The sequence below is a fragment of the Odocoileus virginianus genome, chromosome 11 (genome assembly GCF_023699985.2).
Source record: "Odocoileus virginianus isolate 20LAN1187 ecotype Illinois chromosome 11, Ovbor_1.2, whole genome shotgun sequence".
NCBI classification, from domain to species: domain Eukaryota; kingdom Metazoa; phylum Chordata; class Mammalia; order Artiodactyla; family Cervidae; genus Odocoileus; species Odocoileus virginianus.
The window spans coordinates 37,065,203-37,091,917 of NC_069684.1; the positions used below are offsets into that span (position 1 = coordinate 37,065,203).

At 48.8% G+C, this 26,715-nt stretch overlaps 1 protein-coding gene across 5 annotated transcripts in view; it reads left to right on the plus strand.

Annotated features, from left to right (window-relative positions):
- The window catches only part of DISP3 (dispatched RND transporter family member 3), a 238,036-nt gene that overhangs the window by 182,265 nt on the left and 29,056 nt on the right, over positions 1-26,715 (plus strand). For all 5 annotated transcript variants that reach the window (XM_070474286.1, XM_070474284.1, XM_070474283.1 and 2 more), the window contains 2 exons: positions 19,456-20,557; positions 21,479-21,698. In XM_070474286.1, the coding sequence (XP_070330387.1) occupies positions 19,456-20,557; positions 21,479-21,698 (1,322 nt within the window). The remainder of the gene's footprint in view (positions 1-19,455; positions 20,558-21,478; positions 21,699-26,715) is intronic.

Below are 26,715 nucleotides of genomic sequence, written 5' to 3' on the forward strand. Positions count from 1 at the left end.
AGAAATGTCTTCACTCAGGTCCTGCTGTTTCCGGACATCTAAGCCTCAGACTCCAGATCTCACCTCTGGCTACTCACAGGGATGCCCAGCGATCACAGGCTCCCTCCTGCAGACACTGCCCCCCATCCCCACCCCACAAATGCACACACACCCTTTGAGGGAAAGCAGCAGGTCACAAAGCATGCTCTCCCCTCCCCCCTCCCTCAGTGCAGACCTGGTCAGGAACCAGGGCATCTGCTGAATGGTGGGAGTAACCTGGCCCAGTGGAAGCTGCAGACGAAGCCCAGCCTTACAGAATCTTGGTACTGGGCTCAGAGTCCATTTTGCTCAGCTCACCACCTTCATGCCTGCTCCCCTTTCTTACTCCAGACAAAGCTTCTGCAACTAAGGTCCACACCCCGTCTCCCTGCATCATTCTTTGTTTGCACTTTCTGCCTCTTTGTTTCCCTGTTCTGTTCCCCTTCCCCGTGTTTATCCACCCCCACCCCCACCACCGCGCCCTTTGTCTTTCCCAGTTCCTCTTTCCCAGCTGCCTTCACTCTCTCCTTAACTTTCCTGCAACCTGGGTCTGATCCAGTCAGTCTTTTCTCCAATGCGGAAACAGCTGGCCCTTAGGGGGAGCTGACTCCATTCTCTAAGTGGACTCCATGCCCCCATACCTCTGACCCCCCTCCCTATGGGGAGTTCTGCTCCCTCCCCAAGGAAATCCCCAGGGTCAGACACCCCACATCCCTCTCAGTCTCCAAGGGGCCGGGATTCTTCAATTCTGGAATCACAGCTGCTGCTGCTGCTAAGTCACTTCAGTCATGTCCGACTCTGTGCGACCCCATAGATGGCGGAATCACAGCAAGTCCCTTAAAATCCAGAAACTGAGCTGAGAGAGCAAGAGTCCAAGTGAAGTGATGGAAGGAGAAGAAGTAGGGAGCCAGTCCTAAACTCAGCTTGGCCACAGGCTCCCATTGTGTCCCTGCGCAGATGCCCTTCTCTGAGCCTCAGGCTTCCCCATCTGTACAAGGACAGGGCTGGTTGAGGTGACCTTCAAGCATCCCAGTTTGGCCCTAATAATGTGGGCCACTGGTGTTTCTCTGAGTCTCCTGAGCATGGGTGGGACTGAAAATTATGATTCTAACCCCAGAGTTTATGGTACTTTCCCCCTTCCTCAGAGCACCCACCACCAGTGAAGGCATTCTGTCCCCTGAGCAACAGATGTAGGACCAGAGATGGCAAGTAACATTCATGAGGTCACACCACTGAAGTGCCAAGCATTGTTTCTACCATCACTTTATCCTCTGCATAAACCCTTGGTTCTGCTGGTGGAAGATTAGTGAATGAATGAATTAATGAATGAGTAGAAAAGTCAGGACTAAAACCTGGATCTCCTGACCCTCAGGATCTTGGAATTTTGATTTAAACCCTTTTCCCTGATAGTTTTGGAGAAGGAAATGGCAACCCACTCCAGTATTCTTGCTCGAGAAATCACATAGACAGAGGAGCCTAGTGGGGCTACAGTCCTTCGGGTCACAAAAGAGTCGGATACAACTTAGTGACTAAATGACAACCCTCATCCCCTCTTTTCCACTGACACTCGCCTGGTCATTCAAAGGCAGATGGAATTGTCTGAGACCCTTCCTCCCTTAAGGCAGACTCTAGACTGGTTGCAAATGACCACAGAGACGGGACTGACTAGCTGGGAGCAGCTTTAGAGCCTATGCCTGGTGGGTAGAGGCTTGGCTGTCAGCTCCAAGTCCCAAAGACTCTACCAAGTAGGCTGTCCGTGGGCAGCTGGCCAGGATCTGCAGCCGGGAGGGAAGACAGTCATCTCTACCATTTGGCTGAGCAACCCTTTCTCACAGCCCCATGAGCTGGGGACTGCAAAAATCACCTTTACAGACGCACAAAGTGAGATGCTGAAAGATGAGGTGGTTTCCCTAAGGGCAATCAGTAAGCCCACTCTTAAGTCATGAAAATAGGCACCCCAAAATGGTGGTGGTGGTGGCAGTCATTGATACTGATGTTATTGGTATTGATAATGTTGTTAGCTTTATGATGATTAGAAACTCTGATTTGGCTATTTGGTCCCCTTTACCCCTCTCCCCTCTTTTCTCCCCACCTAAACCTCTTACATTCTTCCCCCACCCACATATGGAGAAGCTGAGGGCTAGGACGGTGAGGCAGGGGTATCTGATTGCCTGTTACTCTCAGCCAAGGCAGAGGGATCATCATTTGAAATCTTCCTCCTCTTGCCCACCCTCCCCCCACCTGAGCGTGTCTCCTGCCAGAGAAGCCTGGAGCAGTGTCAAAGTCTGTCAAAACACCCTTCCGAGCTGGGTTCCAAATGCAAAGCCCAGGGAAAATAAATAAAGAGGGCAGTGTTGGCCCGAAATAGAAACACGCACCAACTCACAAATACGCATGTTTTCCAAAAGTCGCATTTCACAGGCAAGACAGTGCGATGCACGCTCCAGCTGCTCGACTGAGGCTAGAGGCAGGGCTGCTGCCAGGACTGGTCCAGGAAAGGTGGCAGAGCCTCCCGCAGTGAGCTCAACTCTCTGCCTGGCCATGGGGGAGACCAGACGGCTGCTCCCGCTCCGCACCAGCTGGAAGGTAGATGGGTGGGAGGACTGTGATGGATGTGTCTGTGGTAGTCAGGACTCTTTGGAAATGAGCACCAAACAGGACTGATGGCCTTGCTTCCTGTGCTTTGCAGTGGGCACGGCAGACTTGTAATAGCAGTCCTGATAATAATAACTGCCTTTCGTTGAGTATCTACTATGTGCCACATGCCAAGTGTTATACTCGATCTGTCTCAACCTCACAACAATCTCATGGCATATGAATTGTTATCCCCATTTAATATGTGGGGAAACCAAGGTTCAGAGAAGTGAAGAGGTTTGCTTAAGGCCACACAGCTAGAAGGGGCCAACTTGGGGTCAGATTTTCATCTGCATGAACCAAGAACCCCTATTTTGTCCAGTACCCTGCATTGTTTTAGGGCTTCCCTGGTAGCTCAGCTGGTAAAGAATCCACCTGCAATGCAGGAGACCCTGGTTTGATTCCTGGGTCGAGAAGATCCACTGGAGAAGGGATAGGCTACCCACTCCAGTATTCTTGGACTTTCCTGGTGGCTTAGCTGGTAAAGAATCTGCCTGCAGTGCGGGAGACCTGGGTTTGATCCCTGGGTTGGGAAGATCTCCTGGAGAAGGGAAAGACTACCCACTCCAGTATTCTGGCCTGGAGAATGCCATGTATAGTCCATGGGGTTATAAAGAGTCAGACATGACTGAGCAACTTTCACTTTCTTCCTGCATTGTTTCTGCTATTCATTCAATATATATATATTGTCAAGAAACCCATGAATGTGATGGTTTTCAAAAGAATGTAGATTCCTCTGCGGGTTGGGTCAGGTGTAAGGGTGGAGTTTAGCTTTGGCCATCCTAGGCTCGGTACTCAGGGCCTCTGGGCTGGGGCTGGGACTGGGTCTTAACCTTTACATCTTGGACTCTGTCCCCAAGCATGAGAGCCCAGGCCTATCTGCCTGGGGGATGGGCTCAGATAGGAGCCCCACTGTGAAGCCTGGACTATGAAAAACTATTTAACTCCATAAGAGATTAGGGCTGCAAGAGGTGTCTGTAGATGGGAAGTTACATCAGAGAGGGTTAGTGAATTGCCCAGCATCACACAGCATGCTGGCAGAGCCTGAATCTCAGAATCCCAGGCTTGTGTGCCATGTGGCCAGGCTAGACTCCTTGAGTGTGTGGGAAGCATCCAGTAAAAGGGGTTGAACAGGTGCAGGCAGTTAACACAACATTCCCCTTCCAAGCACAGAGGTGAGATGTAGCTGGTTTTCACTGCCAAGTCATCTGCTCCACATCCCCCCAGATATCAAGGACTAACCCTGCTGACCTGCCCAGGTGCCTGCATTCATCCATGTGAACAATGGCACAGGAAGGTACAGAATATTTGCCACATGCCAGGCACTCTGCTAAAAGCTTTGTTGTTGTTTAGTCACAAAGTCATGTCTGACTCTTTTGCAACCCCATGGACTGTAGCCCTGTAGGCTCCTCTGTTCATGGGATTTCCCAGGAAAAAATACTGGAGTGGGTTGCCATTTCCTTCTCCAGGGCATCTTCCCAATCCAGGAACTGAACCTGAGGCTCCTGCATTGGCAGGCAAATTCTTTACCTCTGAACCACCAGGGAAACTTGTCATGGGCTAATTGATGTAATCCCCACAACAACCCTGGAGGCAGGTATGCTTATTCTGCTTTTCAATGGAAGGACCCAGGCTTGAGAGGTTGACTTACTTGCCCAAAGCCACACAGCTAGGAAAGAGGCAGATGGAGCCCAGCAGAGGCCACACTAGCTGGTTTATTCTGGTGATGAGAGGGAGAAGGTTTGAAATCAAAGTAATGGGGATGGAGGAGCTGATGGGCAGCAGCAGGCTATTTATGTTATACCTCCAGGCCTTGTCATGCTTGCTGGCATTAGTGCTGGCAGAAGCTGAGCCTCTGCCAAAACCTGGAAGGAAGAAGCCCAGCAGAGGGTCCTGGGACCAGTTCCTGGGATATTAGTGAAGCAGAGGGTCTGGGTATGTTTCTCCTTGAACTCAAGGGAAGGAGCATGCTAGGCATGTGGGACCCCTGTAGACACCCTTAGTTCTGACATTCTGCTTTCTCTCCTTGCTCATCCCTCTGAGGGAAGTAGACTGAGAACCTGGGAAATTTGGAAAGGGCCATTGGGCGGAGATTAGGGTCTTGCTGTACCAGTGAACTTGACCATTGGGAATGAGGAGGTGGTGGGGACAATGGGAAGGACTGGCTTGAATTTAGATGCCAGCAGGTGCCATCCAAGTCTCTTATAGGAAGCATTCCTTGGAATTAGGAAATGATGACCTGGGAGACAGTGTCCAGAGGCTTAAATCTCCTCTACCAGAAAAAGCCTTCTACTTAATCCCCCATCCCACAAGTGTCTACCTGAGCACCCCACTGTGTGCCAGGCATGCAGAGGTGGAACAACTTCAGTCTCTGTCCTTGCAGAGCCCACCAGAGTCTCCCAGGCCTGCCCCAACATCCCCTGCCTTGACCAGAGGTGATGGGTAGGTGAGAGCTCACCCAGGTCCCCCAGCAGAAGTGGAAGAGGGACCCAAGCGTCCTTTGGGGCTCAAAGAACACGATCCAGGCAAGTGGTCGCTTCACAGTGAGAAGGAAATTTCCTGTGAGTGGCATCTGGGTGCCCTCCCCAGCTTGATGTCTTGGTGGGAGAGGGGGTGTGGTAGTGAAAGCTCATTCCCACCCAGCCATCTGCTCGAGGCATCCAATACACATACTGGCACCTGGATAATGCGTCCTTTGCCAAACCTTGTTAATAGAGGAGACATGACTGCCAGCTGGAAGCCACTCCTATCATGAAGGAGAATGTGGTGATCTTGTTGTCTCAAGGGAAGGCAGCTTAAATGGGGCTCAGAGTTTGGAACGGTTGTAGCAGACTGGTGTTCCTAGGATGTTTGGGGGGAGGAGTGTTTCACCCCCTTCTCCCCATGGTATTGGCCTTTGCACTGTCCTGGAGGATTTCTCCTGTTCTTAGTTGGGAGAGTTCTGCAGGGTGATCACCTGGTGATAATGACAATTATAATAATGGCCAACATATTTTGACTGTTTGCTGCCTGCCAGGGCTAGGGCTTTGTAGGTATTATCTTAGTGCATCCTCATACCTGCTCTATGAGATGCAGGCTGCTGCTGCTGCTGCTGCTGCTGCTAAATCACTTCAGTCGTGTCCAACTCTGTGTGACCCCATAGATGGCAGCCCACCAGGCTCCCCTGTCCCTGGGATTCTCCAGGCAAGAACACTGGAATAGGTTGTCATTTCCTTCTCCAATGCATGAAAGTGAAAGTGAAGTCGCTCAGTCGTGTCTGACTCTTAGCGACCCCATGGACTGCAGCCCACCAGGCTCCTCCATCCATGGGAATTTCCAGGCAAGAGTACTGGAGTGGGGTGCCATTGCCTTCTCCGGAGATGCAGGGCTAGGTCTCTTCAATTGTGTCCTACTCTTTGCTGCCTATGGACTGTAACCTGCCAGGCTCCCTTGTCCATGGGATTCTCCAGGCAGGAATACTGGAGAGGGTTGCTGTGCCCTCTTCCTAGGGGATCTTCCCAACCAAGAGATCAAACCCAAGTCTCTTAGGTCTCCTGCATTGGCAGGCAGGTACCTTACCACCAGTGCCACCTGGGAAGCCCTGCCCTATGAGATAACTACCATTATTATTCTATTTTAAGGATGAGAACCATGAAGAACTATAAAGAGATTGCCAGTAAGCCTCAGAGACAGGACTCAAACCGAGGCAAGCTGGACTCAGTACCATGATTATGACCACCATAAAATGACTGAGGCTCACACTTTGGCCTTGATTTGGGTCCTTGCAGATGGGTAGGACTGAAATCAAACTACCTTTTGGATCCTTCAGTAATCTGGGTAGTTTGTACCTGTGGGCTCGGGCTGAGTCCTGGTTGACAGGGCAACATGAATTGACCATTTGCTCCTTGATGGCCAACTCACTGAACGGATCACTTTTCAGAGATCCAGATGCAGGCAACATCTGGCAGACTAGCAGGGTTATTCTGGCTTTCATACAGAAGTTTCCCCTTTTCATCCCATGTCGATACAGCTGGGACTTGCATCCCTCTGGACATAATCATATGTGCGAACTTTCTGTTTGAAATATTGTTTGCTGGTTTTTAAAACATCATCTTGTGACTTCACAAAGGCAGGATGTTGGTTTTGATTCTTCTCTGCAATCCGGGCCTGAGAGACATTCAGCTAAGCTAGAGAGAAGTCAGGCTTTGATTTCTCAGCAGCCAGAGGGGGAAAAAAAAAAACCCTTTCCTTCTCCAACTGGAGAAGCTGGGAAGAGACTGGCTGCAGAAGGGCATTACAGGTTAGTAGCTGCTGCATGTTCCCTGCAAGAGTTCCTGACTTGGTGACCTGCTCTTCCAGAGGCTTTGAGTGGGTGATCTCAGAGTAACCGAGTTAGGAATTTGTGATGAACAGGGATGTGTCAGCCGAGGGCACTCTTGGGCATTAATGAGTGTGAAAATAAATCTGTGGTGGGAAGGTTCCTGGAGCCTTGGAGAGGAAAGGAGTTCAAGACATCCCAGAGTGAAGATAATGATGGTTTAACAGAAAGTCCTTATAGCAAGCACCAATGAGTGAACAGATGAGGATGATGAATGAATGAATGAGTGAATGAATATGTAAATGTGTTCATGATAAGTGGGGCTGATGGACTTTGACCTTGGCTTAGATTTGGCAGGATCTGACCCCAAGTACTGACAAGGCAAAGAATACTGTTCTTGTCCACTGGAAGACCCTTCAGCTCAGGATTAGGCAGAGGTACTCTGTCTGAATCCTTGAACCTTGCCCTCTCACTACACACCCCACCCCCACCCTGTTCTGCAGGACCCTCTAACCCCTGGGTTCCTCTAGTTCCCAGCTGTGGCAAGGACTGGAACTCAGGAGACCGCAAAGCTGATGGAGGCTGTAGCCCCAGCACCCCCAAAAGTCTGCAGCTCTCTTCACCTTCCCAACTGCTCCCCCAGCCCTGAGACACCCCATTTTCTCTGTTATCACAGTTCTGTGTCCTGGCTTTTTGGGGACTCCAAAGTGAGAGAACTAGGAAATAACTGAAATCTCATTTGGTCCAGCCCTCCCATTTTATAGAAGGGCAAACTGAGGCTCACGAAGGAATAGACTAGTCCCAGGTCACGAATGAAAAGGAGACTGAGCCCTATTATTGTGGGAGGATTTGAGGAAGTTTCCTGTGGGACCCGGAATAACACTGCACCATTGAGTGGAGTTGGAGGGGGACAGAAGGGGCTGGAGATTCTGAGGCTTGGGTGGCTTTGTCAGGTTTTTCCTTGCCTCTGGTGCTAGGAGCAGCAGTTCTGAGTTCCTGGGACCTTGAGTCTCCCAAACGTTTCATGGGAGAGGCAGCAGAGTTGGGGAGAGGTGCTACTTGGGGGTCTGCTGTCATCTTGGACCCTCTGCTCCAACAGCTCATCTCCAGCCCTCCATTCCTGTCTCCACAGGCAGCTGCACAATCATGGCAGGTGGGCTGAGGGCCCGCATCAGACCCTCCCCTCCCACGCTGCCAGGGCCTCTGTGCTGGTCCCAGGTGTGGAGGGTACCACGTGTACCTCCCTCCCCACTATACACACCTGAGCTGTCAATCAGCAGGGTAGCCAGGAAGCCCTTCCCCTGTACAGGCACAGAATGTATGTTTCCATCTGGACACCCAAGATGGACACATGGACAGAGGAGCCTGGGGCTACAGCCCCTCGGGTTGCAAATGGTCAGACACAACTAAAGGGACAGCACATGCACCCAAGATGGTGAGGTTGGGTGTCAGCCCGGGGTGCTTTTTCTCTTCTCCCTTCCCTGGAGCCATGGTTGTGCCTGTGGTCAGAATGACTCCTGGGGACAGACACTGGGGTGGAAGGTGGGGGGATATGCCCCTGCACCAGTGGAGATTGGGAAGGCTGACTCTAGAACTCTTGAGAGTTTTCCAACATGTGAGACTCAAAACCTAATATAGTGAGATTTGGACTGAGCTTATCAGAAATCACAGTCAAATAACTCCCTTTACTTCTTTTAGCCTCAGTTTTCTTGTTTGCAAATTGGAAATAGTTCCTGAGACGAGAAAACCTGTGTGAAAATCATCTACAAGCTGTAAGTTGCTGCAGAGATGCAGCATTGTTCAGTCCCTCAGGATGAGAGGATCAAGATCAGGATCAAGGGTGGGAACGTGAGCACCCCGGCGGTTGCCAGCATCTCCTTGATGTGTGCTTTCATAGGGTGCTGGCCTCCTGGGCTTTCCCCAAACCCTGGCAGGAGGGGCTGGGGTGCCCCCAGTGCTCAGAAGGGGAGGTTCCTCCTAAGGTTCCTCACTTTCTTTCTGAGCCATGAGGCTGGGGGTAGAGCCCCTTCCTAGAACTCCATCCCTAACTAGATGTAGTGTCCCCCATTCCCTGCCATGGGTTTGAGTACTTTGCAGTGTCTGCCTTCTTTCAGCTTTCAATTTACCCTTAAGCTTCTCTTTCATGGTATGGGGCCAAGAAGAGTCTTTGCAGTGTCCCCAGACCCACAGATGAGATCTGGGTGTGTATGGTCAGGGGAAGACGGGGTAGTGGTCTCTGGAGCTTTCCCCAGAGCTGGGAACTGGCAGGTTACCACCTACTATGTCCCAGCAAAGCTGACGGCATCCAGCCAGCACAGGTTATTTGGCCTTTCCTACTTCTTGGCTTGATGTTTTATCAGGACCCCACAGTATGCCCCCACCCAGTTATACATTAACTTCTGAATAGGGATGAAGGGCACCCCCCTCTCCTCTCTCTGCCTCCCCGTCTTGGGCAACAGCTAAGAATCAGAGGGTTTAGAGAGCATTTCTCCCTACCCACCATCTGACAGACGGGGGACCACCCATCCAGAGATGTTCAGTGACTTGTTCTAGGTAACACAGCAGGCTGATGGCAGGGCAGGTCCCACTGCTCCCACCCCAGGACCCATCCCCTGCTGACATCTTCTCCCTTGTCCCTGAGCTTCAGCTCGCAGGAAGCACTGGCTGGAGCTGGAGAGGAGACACAAGGGGAATTGTTTTACATATTTGTTAATCGGGTCTCAGAGAGAGAGAAGGGCTCTGAGCTCATCAGCCAGGAAGGAATCCAATTTGGCTTTTATGGCCATGGTTATTGGTTGTATTTTGTGGGGATCTTTTTAATTTTTATTAATCCAGCAGTCTGGGGGCTGGGGAGCCGACTGGTTGCTGAGCCCCCTGGGCCCTCCTGCTCTCTCGGCGTTCCAGGCAGCAGCCAGGGGGAGAGGTGGTGGAAACAGCAACCTGAACAGTTGGGTCCAGGCTTGCAGTGGGGGTTTTCAGGAACCTTCTGATCCTTCAGGTGAGGGGTGTCTGGGGGCCTGGCTATATTTCACAGGTTCTGTAAGTATTGCTGGTTTTATTAAGCTTTTATTGCCTTTTTCTCAGAGATGCAAGACTGCTTGGTGGGCAGGCCTGGTAGGTCTGGGCCTTAAGGCCTGAGTTGTGCAGGCGGAACAGAGTGGGGAGGGAGGGACAAGAGTGGGTCAGTGGGTGAGATACTCTAAACAGTGGAGCTCAGTGGCTAAAAGGACGGGCTCTGACTTGGGCCTGCAGAGGCTCAGATCTCAGCCCCGCTCCTGAAACCTGCCTTATGGAGCTGAGGCTGGGTCAGATGAGGAGTCCACAAGCAGAGCACCAGTGCCAGCATACAGCAGAACTTGGTGCTGTGCCAGCCCCTTGCACAGGGTCTTCTATTTTTCTTTTGCTGCCTGGACCCATCAGGAAGAGCTGGATGGCAGACCTGAATGCCATCATTTCTTCCCTCCCATGGCCAGAGGAAGGGGCATTTGGTTGGAGGACTGAGTCCTGGCCAGAGATCCAGGAGCCTGAGTCCATCCGCAGAGCTGGGGGTGGGCAGGACAAGCCTGAGGAGAGGCTAGTGTGAGCCCCAGCAGGGGGAAGGCCAAAGGCAAAGTCATCTGATGGAGGAAGCCACTGGGAACTGGGAGGGTGGCCAAGGCAGGAGGGTATTGCACAGAATAGTCCTAAACCACCTACAAAAGAATCATGTGGGAGGTGGTGTAAATGCAGGTTCCTAGGTACCACCCTCTGAGCATCTGATTGATGGGATCTAGTGCCTGGCCCAGGAGTTTGCAATTTAACAAGCCTGCCCGGCTTCTGATCCATATTAAAGCCTGAGGCTGATGTGTGTGTGTGTGCGCGTGCGTGTTAAGACACTTCTAGTCATGTCCAACTCTTTGCGACCCTATGGACTATAGCCTGCCAGGCGCCTCTGTCCATGGGATTCTCCAGGCAAGAATACTAGAGTGGGTTTACATTTCCTCCTCCAGGGGATCTTCATAATCCAGGCAGGGGTTGAACCCTCCTGCATATTCAGGCAGGTTCTTACCCACTAGCGCCACCTGGGAAGGAGGGCTGATGTAGCAAAGAATGAGTCAGTTTTAGCCGACTCGCCAACTTGCCCATGCACATGGGCTGGGTTTGGGGCACTTCCCATCTTTGAGGCTCATCATGACCGTGACTCAGCAAGCAGGGTGTCACCACCCCATTTTACAGATGAAGAAACTGAGGCTTGCCCAAGGCACCCAGCTAGTAGCAGAGCCAGAGTTTGAACTCAGGACTGTTGCTGCCCTTTCCCCAAAAAACCAGGCCCTGGTGCTTAGTTCCAGACATCCCTCCTTCTGTTGGGGGACCAGTTCTGTTCCACTGAGCTGACCAGAGAGAGAACACATGGAATTGGGGAAACCTAGGCTGTTGTGACAATTAATGTTGGTTTCTCTGGTGCTGGTATGTTTCCCTGGGTGATATATTGATGTGATCAAAGCTTGTTTGCCTGATATATATTGAGCTGTTGGGCTTACGAGTCAGTACCCGCAGTTTCCTCACCAGCTGTCAGCCTGGGGAGCCCAGCCGTCCTTCATGTGCTCCATCTTTGCAGCCTGGTCTTCGCTGAGAAATGAGGGGTCTGGACAGGCTTCCCCGTAGAGCCCCCCTCCCAACCCTCTTCCCTCTCCCACCCCCACCTGGGCTCACAATAAATAAGCCCACATTTTCTTTGGGGAAGAAGCAGATGCTCTGAGTCTCCTGCCCTCTGCTCGCACATTTAGCCAATGAGGATGGTGTTTCTTGGGGGGGGGCAGGATGTCTGATGGGGAGTAAGTAGGTGCAGGTGTTTGCTTCAGCTGCAGATGCAAAGCCAGACTTCTTCATGGCTGGGGCAGGGAGGATGGGGGTAGTAGATTTAGGGTCTTCTTGGGGGAGGGGCTCAGAAAGTCACCCAGCCACACTCTTTCTTCTGTGGATTTGGAGGACCTTTGCGAGCTCTGTTCCCATTTTTGTCTAAGATTCTGGGTAGGACTTGGGGCTTCTTGAGAGATGTTTCTAGGAGGGTCGTAGGATCCAGCTGCTACAGTGGGGCTCCCTGCTTCACTCACACTTTCCCTCTAGGGAAATTATATTAGTGAGTGTTCTCCAGAGAAGCAGAACCAATAGGATGTAGGTTAAGTAACTAGGTAGGTAGGTAGTATTAGTTGCTTAGTTGTGTCCGACTCTTTGCGACCCCATGGATTACAGCCTGCCAGACTCCTCTGTCCATGGAATTTTCCAGGCAAGAATACTGGCGTGGGTTGCTATTCCCTTCTCCAGGGAATCTTCCCTGCCCAGGGATTGAACCTGGGTCTCCTGCATTGCAGGCAGATTCTTTAACACCTGAGCCACCAGGGAAGCCCCGGTATGTAGGTAGGTAGGTAGATAGATAGAGAGAGAGAGAGAGGGATAGAGAAGTTGAGACTTCAAGGTCTGCAGTTGGCAAGCTGGGACGCAGGAGAGCTGATGCTGTAGTTCCAGTCTGTTTTCAAAGGTCTGAGATCTAGGAGAGCTGGTGATGTAACCTCCCATCTGAAAGCCAGAAGACTCGAGACCCAGGAGGAGCCAGTGTTTCAGTCTGAGTTTGAAGGCTGGAAAAGACCAATGTCCCAGCTCAGGCAGCCAGCAGGGAGCATTCCCTTTCACTCAGCCCTTTTGTTCCATTCAAGTCTTCAACTGATTGGATGTGGCCCACCCACGTTAGGGAGGATCATCTGCTTTACACAGTCTGTACATCCAGAATCATGTTTGGTCAGATGCATGGCATCCCATGAGGCTTTCCAGGTGGTGCTAGTGGTAAAGAACCTGCCTGCCAATGCAGGAGAAATAAGAGACATGGGTTTGATCCCTGGGTCGGGAAGATCCCCTGGAGGAGGCCATAGCAACACACTGCAGTATTCATGCCTGGAGAATCCCATGCACAGAGGAGCCTGGCAGGCTATAGTCCATGGGGTCACAAAGGATTTGAAGCGACATGGCTGAAGTGACTTAGCACGGACACACTAGCATCCCAAGGCCCAGTCAGGGTGACATGCAAAATCAACTGTCACACCCATGCTTTCCTTGAAGGGAAGGCCAGGCTTCCAAGACTGCTGGAGGCTTCCTTTGCATCATGCCCTGAGCTGCCTGAAACCTACCAAAGGGTGAATTGATGAAACCTGTGTGATTCCAAGTCTTATGGGGATGTTGCAGTCTTACTAAAAGGCAATGGGTTTCTTCAGTGAGAACTGACACCTCAGTTCTCAAGGAACTCCAAGGCTGCTTGGAATGGTAAACAGAACACAGGCTTTGGGATTGGTAGACCTGAGGTTCGAATGCTAGTTCCACCCCTTACTAAGCTCTGTGACCACAAGAGAGTCACTTAACCTCTATGATTGTTTATTACTCTGTAAAATGGGGAACTTATAAAGCCTCCCCTGTGGGGCTGATATATGAGAGAGGGTGTTTGCACATAGTAGATGCACAGCTGATTATGTTACGATTCTCTTCCTGGGTGTCAGTTTCTGTATTGAGCTAGTTGGACTTTCAGCTTCACTCTATCTGTGTGATTTTGACCCAGTTCTGCCACCATGTCTGCAGTGTATCTGCAGCCTCCCTGCCTGAGATGGAGTATCCAGGTCTCTGAGAACAATCTGGAATTCTGGATGGCAGGCACATAGCTGGGGCACATAGAGGGTGGCAGACTCTCAGAAGATGGGGTATTAGGATTTAGGATAGTGGCACCAAGGAGGGACCAAGTCCTCCTCTTTCCTTTCATCTTTTTCCCACCTCAAATGAGCTGAATTCACCAAAGGGGAGATCCATAACCAGGGAGTGGAGAAGGGTACAATGTCCCCCGTTCAGCACATCCAGAGAAAATGGAGCTGTTCAACTCAAAATATCTCATTTTGAATTTCTGCCCGAATCTCTCAGCCCAAGAGTAAGAGAATAAAAAACCCCAAGATGTTTTCAAGGACCAGGGAGGCAAAACACCCCGAGACAAGAAGAAAAAGCTGATTAGCTCCTAATTGCCATTAAATTATATATACATATACGTGTTTTAAGCTGAATCTGCATGGCTAATGTGATTTTTTGATTACATTTTAATAGTCTGGCTGGGATGGGGGAATGAAGAAGGAAGGGTTCTGTCACCCTTCGCCATAAGGAGGGAAGTTGTAAACAGGGATACAGGCAGGCTCGGGGGTGGGGCCACAGCTCTGGGACCCTTTCTGGAGAAGAGCAGGGCGCAGCAGGGGGCTGGGGATGTCTTTGAGGCAATACCGCTTCCCACCCTAAGTCCCATTCTGTCTGGATGGGGAAGTCCATCTGCCTTGTGACTTAACAAAGGCCTCTTTTCTAGGCCTTAAAAACAGCTTCCCTGTATTGGCTCTGGGTCCCCATGTCATCTTTCCCAGGCCTAGTTGTTTTCTTGGACTGCCCAAAACTCCCCCCACCCCACCCGTGAATTTGGTGATGGGGCAGATAGAGCACTCCTTTGAGCCAAGGGCCCTGACTTGGCCACTGTAACATGAACTTGAGGGGACTTCCCTGGAAATCCAGTGGTTCAGACTTCACCTGTCAATGCAGGGGGTGCGGGCTTGATCTCTGGTTGGGGAGCTAAGATCCTACATGCCTCATGGCCAACAATTCCATAACATAAAATAGAAGCAATATTGTAACAAGTTCAGTAATGACTTTTAAAATGGTCCACACCAAGAAAATCTTAAAAGAAAAAGAAATACAACCTTGGATAAGACTGTTTGCTGGGCTTCATTTCTAAGCTGTGAAATGAAGGAGTCGGACCAGTGCTCTGAACCCTTCTGGGTCTGATAAGCCAGGATCTCCTTCCTGGTCATTTTAAAGACCCACCCCCGTCCATCTCAGGGGAACAGAAGACTCCACAGTGACTCACTCACTGGGCATTTACCACCTTCTGCTCTCTCTAGGTCCTTCTGCTTTCTACCCAGGGTCTCTCTTACTGCAACACTCCTTGTTTCTCTTCTTGGAGGACAGAGCCCCACCTCCTCCCATGCCTATTATAGTAACTCCTCAAAGAGTTGAAGGCTGTTAGCAAAATCCCTTCTACACACACATACACATGTTCTATTTTAAACATGTTTTTAAATAACATTTTTTTTTTGTAATTCTAAAAGGCAGGCTGTACCTGATCATTGTAGAAATATTGGAAAGAGACAAGTATAAAGAAGAAAATAAAAATCACCCATAATCCTCCTAGTCAGAGATAATCACTATTAATGGGTTTTTTAAAATGCATATATATGATTTTTTTTTTCCTGTTTTAAAATTGGGATTAGGCTGCAAATGTGGCCTTGGCTTGCCTCAGGCTTGGCCCTTGAAACTGGACCAGGTTCTTTGTCTCCAAGGCTCCCCAGTGTCTGCCATTCCCCTTTAGGTGGCTGTCTCATTTGCCTTTCCCAAGAGGAAGGAGACCAGGTTCCATGGATGTGTGTCCACCTTGGTTCATGAGATCCCAGGAGTCCCAGAGTTTAATTCTGACTATCTCTGAGTGTGTGTGTTTGTGTGTGTGTGTGTGTGTGTGTGTGTGAAAGAGACAGATGGAGAGGCAGGGAGGAAGCACACACGCAGGTCACTGAGCAGGAACACCCTAATGGGATATCAGACAGGCAGGATCACAGTCCCCGGTGATCACAGTCCCATTTCGGGCTCTTTGTCTGAGCCAGTGACAAATATCAAAGAAGCCATCCTTATCTCCTTTCCACGGAGCAGCTGGAGCTCTTCACTAAGCTAATCAATTCCCATCATTTGAAAAAGGAAAACAAATTTGTGATTTGTTGCCCATCCTGGGAGCGGGTGCTGAGAACAGGATTGCCAGCTGAGGCATTAGTGTCAGACCCTAGCTGCTAGCTGGGTTGGTGGAGACTCTCAGATTGTACCCATCCCCCCTTGGCCTGCAGACTAGGGCTGCTCAGAGAGTCTGGGGATGTCACAGCTGGAGGGACCTGGGCTTTTACCATTCCACTGCCAGATGGGGAAGACAATATTTCCCATCTCCCAGATGGGGGAGACAGGGCACCACGAGGGGGCTGGGACATGCCCAGGGCCACACAGAAAGTTGGAGGCTAAGCTGGGTCTGGAGCCATGTGTGGTATCCCATATGGCAGTTTTTCTTTTCAGGAGTAGGCTGAGAAGGAGGGCATGGCGGTGGATGGGGGGAGGGGAGTAACGGTAGAAGAAACCATCAGGTCTACTTCCTGCTCATCTGTCTCATCCTCTCCAAGATCCTTCGCACCCAAGACAGAAGAAACCACACTCTCTGCACAGTGTTTATATTGTTTGGTATCTGACTGTCCTCTGTCCAAGGAGAGTCCGGGGGTATTTCTACCTAATATCTAACCCAGATGCTTCTGCTGCTTCTGAGATTCACTTTCCTACTTTCATTTAACAAATACCTGCTAACTACTGACACACACCCTGGCCCCCAGGCAGGAGTATTTTAGACCATGTGAACCCAGCAGGGAACATGACAGTCAAGTCCCCGCTCCCTTGGAATTTATGTCCACTGGGCTTTGGGGCTCTCACTGGAAGACCAAATGGCTGTGCTCAATTTTCTGATCACTTAAATCTAGCCAGCGTAGACTGCAGGACGCAAAGTCATGTGGGACAGAGCTCTATTGCGATTGTTCACTTAGTATTGCTATGGAACAGCTAACCCCAAACCTGGTGATGTATGGCAGCTGATATACTATGCTCATGGATTCTGTGGGCCAGAATAGAGCACAGGAAAGGGTGGCTTAGCTCAACTCCACAGTTCCCGAGTCTCAACTGGGACAACTGGAAGGCTGGGTATTACTTGGTATTACTAGGGGCCCAGAATCACTGGAGACATTTTTACTCATATCTGGTGGTTGATGATGGCTGTCAACTAGGTTGTCAGCAGGAGCTCCTAAGTGTAGTCTCTACATGGGCTAGTTTGGGCTTCCTTACAGCATGGTGGCTGGGTTCCAAGGATGAATGTCCTAAGAAAGCCAGGTGAAGCTGCACCTCCATTTTAACCTAGCCTCAGAAGTCACAGAGCATCTAGATTCAAGGGAAGAAATGAAGACATAACTGCTTGGTGGGAGAAGTCTTACAGTCACATCATGAGAACGTGTGAGATGGGAAACATTGTTGTGGCCATCTTTGGCAAATACGATGGGCCACACGGATGTTTTAGGAGCTCACAACCTTTTGTGAGGCAGCAGAGTGTAAAAGAACAGTGGCTATCATTTCTCAAGCACTTATACCTCCTAGGCACTGTGGTCAGCCTGCTGTTTGTATCATCAAGCAACCTCTGTGGTGAGCACTGTTAGCCTTGTCTTGCAGATGGAAAAACTGAAGTTCAGAAATATACTGCCTGCCTAAGTCATACAGCTGGGATTTGCATCCAGGTCTGTCTGCCTCCCAAATCATGGCCTTTACCACTGCTACAGTGCCTCTCCCTCCCTGTCCTCGAGTAAATTTTTATCCCAGAAGTGTGGTGAGAAGCTTGGACACATATCTTGGAAGGGGTGGGGGTGGCTAATGTTTAGATCTGGGAGGTCTTGGCAGAGGTGACACTTGAGCAAGGTCTTGAAAGATGTTTTAAACTTGAACTTCTGGAGCAGAAAGTAGTGTTCCTGGTGAAGTAACAATGGGCTAGCAGGATCATTCAGGGAGTGCTGACAAGACCCAGAATCCTGGTCTTAGACCCATTCACATGCCAACACATTGAAAACTGTACCCTGGGTAAGGAGCTGGGGGCCAGTGGATGGATTTAGTCCCCAGAAAAAATGCAAGCGTCCCCTGTCCCTCTCCACTGTACTGCCATCAACTTCCTCCTTCAGCAGTTAGGGATGAAGTGGAGGATCCCACACATAACCCCCACCTCCACGTACAGATTTGGGTTTGCCCTTTGGAGATGGGGTGAGCCTGAGCTGCCTCTGGTTTATGCCCACAAGTTTCTGCTGATGCAAATTGAGCCTCAGAGCAGGTAGCATCCCCTCAGGAGGCTAGCTTTAGGACATCAGAAATGAGAAGTTTAATTATTGCATCCGTAGGAATCTCGCATATTTCTGGAGCAGTTCCTGCCCCTTCCAGTCTCTCTCCCTTTCAAGTCTTCCTCTCTTATCCACACTTGGCACCCTCTCCCTCACTCTTCTGTTTTTCTCTTCTTTTATTTCCCTCTTTGCATCTATCTCCAACCCCTGCCCCCTAACTCCACTCTCCTGGCTCCTGTTTTCATTTTTCTCTGTCTCTCATCTCTCCCATGTCCTGTCTGTCTTTCTCTCTCTGTTTCCCTCCTTCCCCTTGCCCTCTCTTCTTCACTTTCTTTGGGATGATGGCAGCCGGTTCTCTTCCCGGACAGACCATCTAATTGAAATGGAGCATTCTAGAGAATGTTAATAGGAAAAGCAGCATTAATTAGCCAACGCTGGCATAATTAGCTTCCTCCTCTCACTGCCTGGCGTCTAACTAGATAATGAGTCTCTTTCCGTCCAAACAGAGGGCAGGCAGGACAAGGGGGCAGGCCATGCCTGGGGACACAGGGGGGCCTTCTGCCTTTGGGCCACCCTGCTGGAGTCCTCAGACTGCCCTCTCCTGCCAGGCCCTCCTGCTGCTTGTGCCTACATCTTGGGGAGACAGATGCCTGGCCCCTGTCTGTGCCCAAAGTTTTGACATCCCTGGAGCTGCATATTAAGTGGTCTGAGCCGGACAAACAGTGGTTGCAGCTGCAGCATCCCAAAGAGGGGGTGGGAAGCTATTGAGAGTTCTTGAGGACTATGACAGGCATCTAGCACTGTCAGAGCCACGTGGCAATGGCTGAGCACATTACAGTCCCCAGAGAGGAGCAAAGAAATGTATTCATGTGATATATAATAACAAATATACCACACAGACAGCAGGGTGCTTCCTCCCTAGAGGAATCGTGTGGGAAACAGCCACCTGTGCTTAATAGATAAAGATTCTGAGGTTCACTGCCTTGCCAGTGTTCACACTACCAGGACCCAAACAAGGGTCCAATTCCAGACAGCGTGTTCTTTCCCTTCTGCCCTGATACTTTTGGACAACTTCATAGTTGCTCATTAAATAAAAGTGATTGCAACAAAGTCACACCTCACATTGGCTTTGAGTTCTAAAATCAGAGAATGCAGCAAAAATTGGGAAATCATGCATAACCAAAATTCCCCTCGAATATCCCTTTCTTGTGGAGGAACATCTCTTCTGTTTGCAACTGGGCCCTGATTCTCCTTTTTCAGTGGCCTTGAAAGCCCTGATCTAGTTGGGAGCTGTGATGGACAAATAATAGGATTTTTTCTTTCTGTTTTGTACACATGTGGTTGAATTCAGTTAAGTGCAGTTAAGTGCCTGTTTGATGCGATTCCATTGTGGTATCTGTCTTGGTTATGAGTGGGCAAGGTTAACACTCGGGGTGGGCAACTGGAGCTCTGGGAGCACCATCCTCTCCTTCTCTGTAGCCTGCTCACCCTCTCCCTCTCCTGTAGGCTATGGACTCAGAGGATGACCCCTTGCTGCAAGATGTGTGGCTAGAGGAGGAACAGGAAGAGGAGGAGGAAACAATGGGTGAGGCCTTTAGGAGGGGCCAGAAGAAGCCGGGGCCCCAAGCTGGGGCAGGGAGGCAGTGTTGCTGGCGGCGCTGGACCTTGCCGTCCCGGCCCCCAGCCTCGGGCTTCTGGAGTACCCTGGGCTGGGCCTTCACCAATCCATGCTGTGCAGGGCTGGTGCTCTTTCTGGGCTGCAGCATCCCCATGGCCTTGTCAGCCTTCATGTTCCTCTACTACCCGCCACTGGACATCGACATCTCCTACAATGCCTTTGAGATCCGCAACCATGAGGCCTCCCAGCGTTTTGACGCCCTTGCGCTGGCGCTCAAATCCCAGTTTGGGTCCTGGGGGCGCAACCGGCGCGACCTGGCTGACTTCACTTCTGAGACACTTCAGCGCCTCATCACAGAGCAGTTGCAGCAACTACATCTAGGGAACCGCTCGCGGCCGGCCGCCCGAGCCCCCCACAGGGTGGTTGCTGTAGCCACGCAGAATGGCTTGTTGTGGGACACCACCACCGCCCAGAAGCCAACAGCCAATCGAAGCGGGCGTCTCCGGCGAGAGGCTTCACCCCTGGAGGGGCCAGCAGCCAACCAGAGTGAAGCACCAATAAACCCTGGGCTAGACAAGAGTGGGCGGCGCCCACCCAGTGCCCTGCCCCCAACAGCACCCGCGGCCAATCAGAGCCGTGCCCGCCGCGGCGCCTCGCGCTGGGACTACTCACGCTCCTATGTGAGCGCCAACACCCAGACGCATGCACACTGGCGCATCGAGCTCATTTTCCTGGCACGTGGCGACGCTGAGCGCAACATTTTCACGAGTGAGAGGCTGGTCACAATCCACGAGATTGAGCGCAAGATCATGGACCACCCGGGCTTCCGGGAGTTCTGCTGGAAGCCTCATGAAGTGCTCAAGGACCTGCCGCTCGGCTCCTACTCCTACTGCTCCCCGCCCAGCTCGCTCATGACCTACTTCTTCCCCACTGAGAGGGGTGGCAAGATTTACTATGATGGCATGGGCCAGGACCTGGCCGACATCCGGGGTGAGCAGCCCTGGGTGTGCTGGGGTGGGGCCTGTAGGGACCCGGTCTGAAGGACCCTGGAAGCGGGGCTTGTAAGGGGTGGAGACTGAGGATAGGTGGGGCTTGGGGTGAAGGGGCATGGTTAATGAGATGGGGCGGGGCTTAGAGGTTAAAGGAAGGCTTGGCTCTGCAGTACTCTGCAGGTTGGTAAAGAGGATGGAGTTGGAATTGGCTGTGAAGTGGAGTCAGGCCGGAGCTGAGTGCTGGGCAGGCCTGCAGGCCATTTATTGAAGAAGGGCAGGGACAGGGTTGGATGTGAGATGGGATCTGAGGGAGGCAAGGAAGGAGGTGCATACCTAGGTAGATGGAAATTGGGAGTTACGCTGTGCCCAGAGTTAGATAAAGCTTGGGCTGGGGCTTGGGCGTGACATTGGTCATGTGGTTCCAGAGAACTGGATATTTGGAGGGAGGCTGAGGTTGCAGGAAGATCAAGGTGGATTAGTTTGAGGTACATTAGGGATGGGACTTGAGAAAGAATGGGGAGGGGACAGAGGCTGGCTGTGGGGGCCGGGCTTTGGTATGTATTTTAAGGTGGACATGGCAGAGTTCTAAGCAGATGAAGGTGGGACTGGGATGGGAAGGAGTTACAGGACTACAGAGACTGAGCCTTGGTATTAAGTGAAGTTGAAGCTGAAATGAAGGTGTAAACTTAGTGGGAGCCACCAGAGCAGATCTTGGGGGCTGCTCTTTTGGGGCAGCAGTGATTTTTCTAAACCATCCCTCTGTCCTGTTAGAGACAGTTGGAGGCAGCCCAAGCTGGAACAGTTTTCCATTTCCTTAAAAAGGGGGTGAGATGTTGAGGAGGGCAGGATGACCTTGATGGAAGGTTTGTGGGAGCTGACTTACTGAGCTCCTTGGACCTCTTCACCCCTGCCCCTGCAGGCTCCCTAGAGCTGGCCATGACTCACCCAGAGTTCTACTGGTATGTGGACGAGGGCCTCTCCGCAGAAAACCTCAAGAGCTCCCTCCTACGCAGCGAGATCCTCTTTGGAGCACCCCTGCCCAACTACTACTCGGTGGACGATCGCTGGGAGGAGCAGCGGGCTAAGTTTCAGAGCTTTGTGGTCACCTATGTGGCCATGCTGGCCAAGCAGTCCACTAGGTAGGCAGTCCAGCTGCATCTGATGTGTGCTTGTCCTTATTTGTACCAGGAAAGGGCTGTATTAAGGTAGGGAATTGGTTTCCAGGTGGTTCTTTCTCATACATCCCAGATCCCCTTCTGCAACCTTTTCCCTGGAAGTCTTTCTTTTCAAATCAGAGGCAGAGCCAGATACATCCTCATCATCACTCTGACAGATGAAAGGATGCTTTTCCTGATCAGTGCTAATGGTTAGTGAACATGACAGCTTTGGAGAACTTCTGCCCTGGAGGTCTTGGGTATTGATTTTCTCCTGCAATGGTGCTAGAAGGCTTTCTGGAAAGAGTATTAACCAGGGAGTAAGGAGTTCCTCTCTGCCTTTACTATCCAGGGAGATAGTGGGCAAGTCACTTCACTTCTCTGGGCCTCTGTTACTGCTAAAATGGGAAGGACGAGTCCTGCTACCCTTCTGTGGTCATTAGAAGGAGATGAGCTAAGAGATGTGACAGAACTTTTGGGCAGTAGGTGCTCTGATTGTCCTCTAGTCCTTGGGATGTGTGTCTGAGAAACAACTGGGCCTCTCCCCACCAGGTAAAAGCATTTGATAGTTCATCTGTCAGCCCTGCAGGGCAATAACTCCAGTCCCTTTCAGTCTCTTGCCCTGACAAGTCAACCCCTGGCACAGGAGGGATCATTCTGTCTGAAATACCCTCGTTCCTTTATTGAACAGCTACTGTAATAATCAAAGCTAACATTTATTGTGCTTGCCCTGTGCCACATACTATCCTAAGCCATTTATACACACCATCTAACGTAATTCTTACACCATCCTGATGAGGGAGGAGCTGTTACGATTTTCTCCATCCTACAGTTGAGGAAACTGAGGCACAGTACAATTAAGTAAGCTGTTGAAAATTTTGAGGCTCATAAGTGGTGGAATGGGATTAAAATCTAGGGTTTCTAATACAGTGCCCTTGCGCTGTGTGTTTTTACAGCAGTTGCTGTACTGAGTCTTCTTGCAGCTGTGCTTCATTGGCAAGCAAACCCCTGTTCATCTACTAAGATCTAACCTGGCTATTATTTACTTGAGATTGCATTAAATTATCACCCTACCCATTTCCACAGACCCTTTGCTTCTCCATAAGACAGGCAGGAAAGAGCAAACACAGGCTCTGTAGTAAGATATATCTGGGGTCAGATCCCAGTTACTCCACCTAATTGTGGGACTTTCAGTGAGTTATTTCACCTCTCTGAGCCTCAGTTTCGTCACAGTGCTTGTCACTCTTTGTTTTACTTTTTTAATTCCTTGTAATTCAAAATGCAGCCCGAATCAGCATTAACATCACCTGGAGACTTGTTAAAAATGTAGAATATCAAGGCTTTTCCCAGACTTATAGAGTTTGCAGATGACTTATTTGGATATATAAGTCTGAAAAAGTTCTGGTTTAATTATTTCTCAGTAGAGTGTGAGTTTGTTGAGGACTGGGATTGATCCTGCTTCCTTTCTGTAGGCATAGCCCCTAGCACAATTCCTCTTTGTCTGAGGAATGAATGGATGGCTGGCTGGATGGAGATGCCTTTGAATATCTAAGGGAAAGGGAAAGGTCCTTGGCTGGGTTGGGAATCTGGGAAGGGCTGGATGTAGAAGGAGCTTCAAGATTTTAGATACCAACAGTTAACTTCTGCTTAATACATTCAGCTGCTGAGACAAAATCCCTGTCCTGGGTTAAAAAAAAATAATTCTTTTCCCCTTACCATCCCCCTAGAGCTTCATGGGAATGGTGATAACCAGGGCCTCTGTAGTCTTGACGTTAATGCCTTCTTTTAGATCAATAAAACCTTTTTTTAAAAATCAGTCTATTATTTGTTACCTGGAAATGACAACCTACATCTTGACTTATTACAAAGAATACTACAAATTATCACTTTTACTGCTTCCCTCATAATACCAGAATCTTAGAACTCATTCATTGCATTTATGCCCCTTCAGTCTTTTGCCTTACTGTTACATGCATTTTAATTCTATATACATTTTAAACCTCATAAGACATTACATTTTTATTTTACTCAGTCAGAATCCATATTTACTCACATATTTATGTTTTCTGTTGCTCTTCATTACTTTCTACAATTTCATATTTCCCTCTGGGATCATTTTTCTTGTATCTGAAGAATTCTCTTTAGTATTTTTTTTTTTTTTTTAGTGTAGGTTTGCTAGTGATAAATTCTCTGTTTGTCTAGAAGGCATCTTTATTCTACTTTCATTTTTGAAATATATTTCTTCTGGTATAGAATTTGCAGTTATTTTCTTTAATACTTTAAAAGATATCAGTCCATTGTGTTTTGACTTTCATCATTTTGGGGGGAAAGTCAGCTGTAAATCTTTTTGTTGCCCCTTTGAACAAGTGTCTTTTTTTTCCCCTGGCTGCTTTTAAGATTTCTCTTTGCTTTTGGTTTCAACAATCTTACTATTGTATTTTGATATGGTTTTCTTTGTATTTGTTCTGCTTGAGGTGCACAGACCTTGAATCTGCTGGTTTATAACTCATCACTTTTAGAAATTGCTGGGCTATTATGACTTCAAATACTGCTTCTACCCCATTCTCTGTCCTATCTCCTTTAAGGATTCTAACTACACAAATGTTAGATATTTTCAAAGTCTCATGTGTTTTCTTTGATTTATGAATATGATGATAAAAGGAGGGAGCTGGAAAGATAAGCTGAAAAGTCTGGGTAATCAGCATGCTACTTTCTTCATTTTAAAAATTTAATTTAAAAATTTTAATATAATTTTAAAAGTTATACTCCATGTACAGTTATTGCAAAATGTTGGCTATATTCCCCATGCTGTACAATGCATTCCTATAGCTTATCTTATATGAGTCCCGTGTGTTCTTAGTCCTCTTTTCCAGGTTTTTCTTTGCTTTGCATGTTTTGGTTTAGATATTCCAATTCACTGATCCTGTCTTCCATTGTATCTAATTTGATGTTTAATGTCTCTTGAGATTTCAAGGTTAATGTTTTTCTGTTGAGGACTTCCAATAATTCTTTATTATAGATCTAAATCCTTGGTGAAATTTCTCACCATTTAATTTATTTGGTTCATATTCTCCTCTGTGTTCTTAAGCATATTAAGTTATGTTATTGTGGATGAAAGTAAAAGTAGCTCAGTCATGTCCAACTCTTTGCAACCCCATGGACCATACAGTCCATGGAATTCTTCAGGCCAGAATACTGGAGTATTCTCTTCTCCAGGGGATCTTCCCAACCCAGGGATTGAACCCAGGTCTCCCCTATTGCAGGCAAATCCTTTACCAGCTTAGGTTATTGTGGATATCTTTTGGTTTCTTCCCTGTGGTCTGTTCTTTCACTTGGTTTTTGGTCATGTGGTCCTGCCTGTGGTATGCCTGGTAATTTTTACTGAGTATTGAATATTATCTGTAAAAACATAGAAGTCCAGATGATGTTATTTCTTCCAGAGGAAGTTTTTTTTTTCCTCCACTAGGCAGGTGGAGTTGTGGCTGATCACCTTAAACAAACAGCAGTTACACAGAGTTGAGGCTGGTTTGTAGTCCTGAAAAGTCGCAGCATACCTCTAGTTTGCCCTTGGTTCCCTAGGATTTTCAACTGAGAGCCTTGTGTATTCTGCAGAGCCCGTTTCCCCTGACATGTTCCAAACCCTAAGCTTTGTCTCTCAAAAGAGCTAAAAATATCTCTCCTCTGGTTTTTCTGAGGCTTTCTGCTTAAGTTTGTAGCCTCAAACTCCAGACTGCCCCAGTATTTGGCAGAAGTGCTGCCAAAGAAACTGGCTTTATGCTTTGCTGGTCTGCAAGTCTCTACCCACAGGTCTGCTAGTTTTTCTGACTCCATGCCTCGATATTCAGCCTCCTGCCTGTGTTCAGAATGAGCAGATACCTCCAGGGTAAACAAAGCGTGGAAGGGAAGTTTATCTTTTGTAGGTTCTTCCCTTTCTGGAGTCTCAGCTCTCTAGTTTCATTGCTTCAGGAAATCTCTAATGTCATCAAATAGATGATTTCTCAATTTTATTTGATTTCTTAGTAGTTCTAGAGCAGGAATATTGGCCTTGCTTGAGCTATTCCTTTCTACTCAAGAGTAGACGTTTCCTCAGATCACCAGCCCAGGTTGGATGCATGAGACAAGTGCTCGGGCCTGGTGCACTGGGAAGACCCAGAGGGATCGGGTGGAGAGGGAGGTGGGAGGGGGGACCGGGATGGGGAATACATGTAAATCCATGGCTAATTCATTTCAATGTATGACAAAAACCACTGCAATGTTGTAAAGTAATTAGCCTCCAACTAATAAAAATAAATGGAAAAAAAGAAGAAAAAAAAAAGAGTAGACGTTTCCTATGTCTTTCTATAGCTGGAAACTAAAAAAGGACCTAGAACCTAGAAGGTGTTCTATAAATGCTATACAAATGAATGAATAAATGAACAATTGACCAAACTTTCAGTTTTCTATTCTAATGAAAGCTCAATTAACCCTTTGTTGAATTTAATTAAAAAAAGTAGTCAATTCAAAGATCTTTTCTACATTTTTTTAAATGTCCTGTTTGACTTTTTAAAACAGCTTTGAGTTGATATACACTAGCTGCATATATTTAAAGTTTACAATTTGATTAGTTTTGACCCATGTATACACTATGAAACCTTTATCACGATCAAGTTAATGAATGGATCCATCACCCTCAGAGTTTACTCATGTTCCTTTGACAGTCACTCCATCCTGCCTCACCTTCCTCCCCATTTCACCCCAGGACCACTTTCTCTTTTCTATAACTATATATTGGTTTTCATTGTCTAATTTTGTATATATGGCATTATATAGAATGCACAGTTTTGACTGATCTCATTCACTCAGCCTAATTGTTTTGAATTGTATCCATGTTGTTGCATGTATTGACAGTTTATTCTTTTTAAGTGCTGAGTAGTATCATTGTGTGGAGATGCCAACTTTTGTTCATCCACTCACTTGTTTATGGATATTTGGGTTATTTCCAAGGTTGGCTATTGTAGATAGA